Consider the following 7,490-nt stretch of genomic DNA (forward strand, 5'->3'; position numbering starts at 1 on the left):
ACGCGAAATATTGATTTGAGTTGAAATATTTGAACGCAAAGCTTCCGTGAAGACAGCAGTTGCGAGCAAGCGGCAAATTCAAACTAGACGGATATTTAAGGGAAACGGTGCAGTCAAACCACTTATTGCACAACATTTCACCACAAAAATAATTAAGGCAATAAAAGAATTAAGACGAAAATGTTTTAAAACCTTACCAGTTCGTTAGTTCTCTTATAATCCATTACAGCATACAAAACAATCGTAACAAAATGGCAGCAGCTGCGTTTGTATGAAACGAGTGCGAGTCCGCAATACCAGGATGACGTAATTAAATAATTGTACACCATTTTAAATCATGTTTTAATATTTTATTAGCTAAACAAATGCAAATCTTCCACTAAGAAAAAATAGTTCAAGCAAGAGTAGAGCGCCGACTGCTGTTACCCGGATGAGCCTGTGTTATTCGCTTTTACCGGTTATCATCGAGGGATAGCATACCTCGGAATGTCGCGACTGACCAATCAGAATCAAGTATTCCACAGAGCCGTGTAATAAATAAAATTATCATAGTTTTGTATCTAAAGCAGCAGTATTCATGATCGAATTCTAAATCTGATAACTGATTCCACTTCACAATTGCATTGTTAAGAAAAAACTGATCATGCCTATTTTTTAGTCTAAAATAGGATATTAGATGTGACCTTTCAAAAATTATTCACCCTTTGTAGTGGGAGTTTGTCTGCACAAAAATATATAATTCTAATGAGTCACACATTTGTTTTAAATTGACAATTTCTTATTTTATTAACCAACAATACTGTTGGAACATTATTTGGTAACAACTCAGCAGTCTAGCAAAGGTTTGCATGACTAATGAGGAAAGATTTAGAAAATCATAAAAAAAACATACAATTTTAAAAATTATATGGAACATTCGACTCTTTCATATTCATGCTATAACTACACAAAATGTAGAAAAACCTGATGAAACACTAACCTTGATAACCTCCCCCATGGGAGTCGTGACCTCATCAGACAATTCCATCATCTTTAGAGCCATGAGAGCAATCTGGACAGCATGGGTCGGACTCTCTTTGTGTAAGCCTCCAGCTACACAGTACGCATCGCCAATGGTTTCCACCTTGAACACACAAATGAGGACATATGAAAGGTTACGAGAGCAGAGTGCTAAATATTTCATAACACACCTCTGGGTATATTCAAGGTTCATGCCGTAATATTCTGATTTGCTTCTCATGTGACATCAATGTGTTAGCTAAAACCAACTTATAGAGCAGTTCTGCATTTGCACAACAATTACAATTAATATTTAATTTAAAGTGAAAATGTGACGTGACGTGTAGCCAAGTATGTTGTCACATACTTGGAATCTGCTCTGCATTTCACCCATCCAAGTGCACACACACACACACACATGTACACACACCAGGAGCAGTTTTAATTAAATAATTAAGAATATCTAATAATTATTTTATATTATACTTTATATTTTATTTGATTCTATTTTTTGCATAATACTAAAAGCTCACCAGTGCATTCCCATCCATGCACCAGTTTACGTTAACTGACTATTCATATAATTCAAAAAAAAAAAACTGCTATTTTGAAACCATAACAAACTAACTTTACGTTAACAGAATAGTACATCTTGACAGCTTGAGAGACATTAATTCCCTGTTATTGCACATCCAGTTTGGAGATGTTTGAGACACACATCATGAACCAGCTGAGATATGTTGGGAGAAGACAAGAGGGGAATCTATTTTAGGATATAGCTGTCTGTAAGAATGTAAGCAAAGCCAGACACTAAGCTAAACTTTACCTCCACTGTCTTTTTCATGAAATTAATCTCTGCTGCATGTGTATGGGAAATTCTGCTTCAGATTACATTGGCGAACCTCTCAGCGGTTAATGAGCCAGCATGTCAAAAATTATTAAATTAATTATTGTTCGGTTTAAAGATTTCATGTGAATGATCGTTCAAAAATTCCAAGGGCCTCAAGATAAAGTTAAAGGAGAATATTTTTGCAATCTGTGAAAAAATACAGCCACATTTTATTTGCTACTTTTAAGCTGAAATACCTAAAAAGGAAGACTGTGCACTGCACCAAAAACACCACTATTCATTCAAGAGGAATTTAACACTTATCAGTCGTGAGTGGCAGTGAAATGTTCTACATAGTTCTATTTGTTTGGAGTTGACAGCTATACAGCAATTTCACCCACCTTATACACATCCAGCTCACCGCAGTGGTGATCAAACCTAGTGTAGAGCTCACTGAGCATGTTCACCACCTGCATGGGCGTACATCGTGAGCAGATCGCAGTGAAGCCCACGATATCTGAGAACAGCATGGTGACATGATCAAACTTTTTTGCCTGCACAGGAAGTCCCTGCCACAAACGCTGAGCGACGTTCCCTGGGAATATCGTGAAGAGCAGCTCTACTGTTCGCCTCTTCTCTTCTTCCAGGGCTTGGTGTGCCTGTTCCAGGGCAGCTTTGGCTTTACCCAGACGTTTTTTTAGTCCATCCTGGGCCTTGGTCTGCTCTCCAACCAGAACAACATCTCGAAGTGCATTGTGGATGGGTATGTCAGAGAGGTAGAGGCCCCGGCCTGTCAACTCCTCCAGCTTATCTACACACGGAGAGCCGAGGAAGAGGAGAGCGCTAATTTCTGACATGAAGATCATCTGCCCCTTCAGGTCCATATGCTACAATGAGAGGGTTGAGAGAATGGGAATTAATTCAGTTTAGTTTTGGTCTAGTTTGTTATAAATGAGACCAATGTAGAAAAAAAATTAATAAACGTGTATATTATAATATAGGTTAATTTAATATAGTTTTTGTAATATAATGTAATATATTCTAATAACACTCTCATGGCAGTTTGTTACTATTTTATGTTTTGGCAAATTCTAGTGAATTTCTTACAATCTTTTTCACATGTTTTCATACTATCTGCTTTTGCCACATTGAAGGTTTGGTTTAGGCATGGGGTTACAAGTGGACCTTCATTAAAAAAATTAAAAAATAAATAAATCGTTGTACATTTTCATACAAATTTGCCACCAATTTCCCAAAATGTTAAATAGTTTTCTCATGAGATCACTTTGAATATAACATCATATCATTCATCTTGCTCAAAGGTATTCAATATGCACTTAGCTTGCACATTGATTTTGAAGTATGCTCCAGAATATGTCAAGTCGTCCTAACCCTACCACCTGCTTGAGTTCATAGTTTTATTTATGAAAATAATTGGAAATATGGAAATAATTTCTTTGCTGACTGATGTCCATGTGCTTTCCAAAGTAATATACAGTGGGTACGGAAAGTATTCAGACCCCCTTAAATTTTTCACTCTTTGTTATATTGCAGCCATTTGCTAAAATCATTTAAGTAAATTTTTTTTCCTCATTAATGTACACAGCACCCCATATTGACAGAAAAACACAGAATTGTTGACATGTTTGCAGATTTATTAAAAAAGAAAAACTGAAATATCACATGGTCCTAAGTATTCAGACCCCTTGCTGTGACACTCATATATTTAACTCAGGTGCTGTCCATTTCTTCTGATCATCCTTGAGATGGTTCTACACCTTCATTTGAGTCCAGCTGTGTTTGATTATACTGATTGGACTTGATTAGGAAAGCCACACACCTGTCTATATACATTTATTTCATTCTAAGTATAGTTAAAATCTATTAACATATTTACTGACATTTCACTCAAGATTTACTGATATAAAAATTATAATTAAACTTTACTTGGAGTACTACTACACAATGCACATTTCTTAATATTAAACCTAAAATGTCTTTTAATGTCACTATTGATGAGGATTGTATGATCTTTGAATAATAACGGTCTTTAAATGCGAAACATTTAAAGTGTACCTAAAGTATACTTGCAATAGTTCCACTTTTTCACAATCAAATGTACCTAAGAATATCTTTAGTTGGACTTTAGCACTACTTCCACACAATTAAAGTGCATTAAGCACAAATTTAGTTGTTCCAATTTAGTAGATAAGTATATCGGTTTAGTATACCAACAGTACAATTGCACGGCATTACAGTAAGTACATAATATGTAAATGTATTTGTAGCATACTTAGCATGAAATAAATGTATTTCAAATACATTTCAGTATATTTATTTTTCACTAGGTTTAACTCAAATCTTTTAGTTGGCAATATTTACACTCTTTTTTTTCAACCAGCTTATCAAGAGGTGAAAATGAAATGAACTCAATGTGACTGTATCAAACTAACAGCTTTGGTCTTTAGAAAAACTTGCTAAAAGGACACTTTAACACTAATAAAGGAAAGAACATAAGACTAAACTCTACATGAACCATATGAATGCACAAACTCATAATAATGCCTCTGTAACAGTAATGTATATTGTATGTACTACTGTGTACTGTATGAGGTTGCTATGCTATTCCTTTTGTGTGAGCGTAAGGGCAGATCTCATTAATAGAGGCTTTGAGGGGCCTTCCATGTCTTGACATTTGCCGCCATGTTCATTTCATCATCTGCGTGGTACAGGACTTTATTGCATTGTCCTTATTATACTGATCATCTGCAACTGAGACTTGCCATTAAAATTTCCCCTCGACCACCTCATAAAAACTCATCTCAGATCTGCACGAAGATAAACCTATGAGGAAAAATCCTATTAATTACTTTGCACTGATTAGTTGAATCATGTTGCGCTTTTTAATTGTCTAATCAACATGAAACCCAAGGCAATCTTTGATTCCTCTTTCTCTTTGATGTCGGTGTGATAAAATGACATATAAACCTTCAGAAGTTCACATTTCAAATGCAAACCAGCATACGAACGCATTCAAAGCTGCAAACCTAAGTGTTTTTTTCCTCACTCTGTTTGACTTGTCTTAGCGAAGCAATAAGCTTCATGTTTTAAAATTTCCCAAGTAAGCAGTTTCACACGTAACAGGTGGCCCGTTGTTAGCATCAGCATTTCAATACATAGGACACAAGGGCAACCTTATTGCAGAGGGAGAAACGAAACAGTAAAACAAAAAATACCTTTCCAGGGCTGTCAGCAGAGCTCCCTCCATACTGTTTCACCCGGAGCACAAACTGGGTGTTTAGCATGGTTAAAATATCCTGGAAGCTGGCTCGTATTTCAGGTGAAACAATAGCAAAGTGCTCATTGAAAACAGTTCTCCTTTGCCCATCTCTGCATCGCCCGAGCCTCCTCCTCAAACCATCTCCAATCTGCATCAGGCTCATTTCCTGATCTAAGAGAATGTGGAAGGGAAAAGTAGAGTAGAGCAGTGAGAGGGGAATGTCTCCAGATGAGTGTGTCCTCATGGGGCTTGGTGTGAGGCTTCTGCCGTCTCTCACTACTACTGAGTACAGCAGATGAGGCTGATGATTGGCCTGTAGAGCACCACTGTCTTTACCCCCAACATCCATTCTGACTTCCACCCGTGTGCAGTAGAGCAAACACGCCGCCGCCTGGATGATACCCGAGAAGAAGAGCTCGGTGGTGGGGAGGGGATTGAAGAAATAGACTGTTAGGAGTCCTGGATCTTTGTCCAGGCAGAGGATGGAGGCTTGGTGGATGTAACGCTGAACTTCTGGAGTGGGTGGTGTGCTCTGCTTTAAGAGAACGTTGAAGCTGTTGAGAAAATCATGGAGAGCTCCCCCCACCACACGGAGAATATGACCGTCCTCCTCATAACAGTCCCGAAACACCTCCAGACCCAGAGAATTCGTTAGTGTATCCATGGGGATATCTGGGATTTAATCAGTACAATTCATTAAAAAATTTATTCAATATTAAGATCATATAAATATATATTTTTAATGCCTCTTCTTACCTGTTTTAAGGGAGAAGTTTCTCATGACATCTGATAATTGTTCAGCATTGTCCATTGTCTGAGACACATCAGAACTGCATGCTACAGGGCTTTGGACACATATTAAACCATAGTCAATAAATTAATATGTAGAATGTAATAAGGAGAACAACATTAAAACACTTTTGAATTTGAGGTTGAACTAGGAAACAAATGCAGGCTGCATTTCAGCATATACAATATTAATATAATCTAATATAAGCTATATAATAATTCACACTGGCAACATTATAGGCTATATAATTGAATAACTTGTTTGTAATGCAATGTATAAAACAATGAGGAAAAATACTGATGCAGTACAATTATTACCCTACCTATTGTCATGAGAATGAACACAATAACACAATAATTCTGTATGGAAATTTTAAATGATCGAAAAATTGTCAAAATTTGAAATGTGATAAAAGAAAAATATAAGTTCTCACAGATGTAAGATGACATAATGAAAAATAACATCTTACCAACTCATGTCTATCTGCTGTTTCATAACTCTGATCAATGCATTTCGTAATTTTTCGCACTAAAAGAAAAATAAAATACATTAAATATAGCATAGCTTGTGTTTTTTACATTTTAACAGTCGTCTGTGTGTCTTGCACATTGTTCTTAATTACAATATTTCCTTTGCGCGCGTTGCATGTGTACACTGGACATAACGCAGATACAAAACAATTTTCCCAATGCAATGTATAAGAATTTGCTGCAAAATATCATCAGGTAAATTAGACACATCAAACACAGGTATTAATTTACCTCCGGGCACACCAGCTTTCGGATGCTCTCGCCCAGTGAATGCAGATTAACTTTGCTCCGGTTTATTTTGCGTCTGGGCAGAATGTTTGTGTTTGTGCCTTGCACCTCTCTGGATACTGGCAAAACATTCACCGCACTGCTTTCCTCAAAGTCTGCGGGTTCCTCATTTCCAACGACCATAGAAAACGGGCATTCACCCGCAATCTTAAGATCCTTCAGTTTAGCACAAAACATTCTTTGCGTAATAGTCCTTTCCAAACGTGCAGCAGAAATGTCTACATGGTGAATATCCGACTGAGACCATTCCTACCCATCCGAATCCAGGACAGAAGCATTCCACTAGGTGATGGAAAAATATCAGCCCAGAAAATATAATTTCCCCGCACACACACGTCTTACCCAGGAGTAAGCTATTTCAAACTTATCAGCAGCTTTTCCGCCTGCAAACAATATTCATAGTAAATTACAGGGGCAAATGATAAACCAAGGATCATTAAGTATGGCCAATCACAGGACCCAGTGGAACCTCCGGCTAGCCAATGGATGCACCGGCAGGCAGAGCTCCTTAAAGATGTATTATACTCGTCTGGAGATGCGTGATGTTCTCCTGGAGATGCTGTGTACCATGCTCATCGTCCAATGAACTGGCTGGTGATTTTAGAGGTTTTCCGTTCTGCACCGTGTGCTTGCTCGATCCTCAGCTTATTATATATGCTTTCGGTGACGTCTAGCAAATATTTAAATATCACATAGGCTATAGTCTAACCCTAACGTTGGATACTTATGCAACATCACGTTTTCTTTAATCTGAATGATCCAATGCGCAAATGG

The 7,490-nt window shown here is 37.3% G+C and overlaps 1 protein-coding gene across 2 annotated transcripts in view; it reads right to left on the reverse strand.

Moving 5' to 3' along the window:
- Positions 1-7,079, reverse strand: part of LOC107572203 (guanylate cyclase soluble subunit alpha-3-like) — a 12,838-nt gene extending 5,759 nt beyond the window's left edge. The window contains exons 1-6 of one of the 2 annotated variants that reach the window (XM_016258626.1): positions 6,660-7,079; positions 6,368-6,426; positions 5,865-5,953; positions 5,065-5,780; positions 2,230-2,715; positions 980-1,123 (exon numbers count right to left, since the gene is read on the reverse strand). In XM_016258626.1, the coding sequence (XP_016114112.1) occupies positions 980-1,123; positions 2,230-2,715; positions 5,065-5,780; positions 5,865-5,953; positions 6,368-6,426; positions 6,660-6,893 (1,728 nt within the window). In that variant the 5' untranslated portion in view covers positions 6,894-7,079. The remainder of the gene's footprint in view (positions 1-979; positions 1,124-2,229; positions 2,716-5,064; positions 5,781-5,864; positions 5,954-6,367; positions 6,427-6,659) is intronic. The other variant, XM_016258627.1, reaches the window with a different exon arrangement.
- Between the last annotated feature and the right edge of the window lie 411 nt (positions 7,080-7,490).

Source organism: Sinocyclocheilus grahami, unplaced genomic scaffold (genome assembly GCF_001515645.1).
Source record: "Sinocyclocheilus grahami isolate Dianchi unplaced genomic scaffold, SAMN03320097.WGS_v1.1 scaffold1716.1, whole genome shotgun sequence".
NCBI lineage: Eukaryota > Metazoa > Chordata > Actinopteri > Cypriniformes > Cyprinidae > Sinocyclocheilus > Sinocyclocheilus grahami.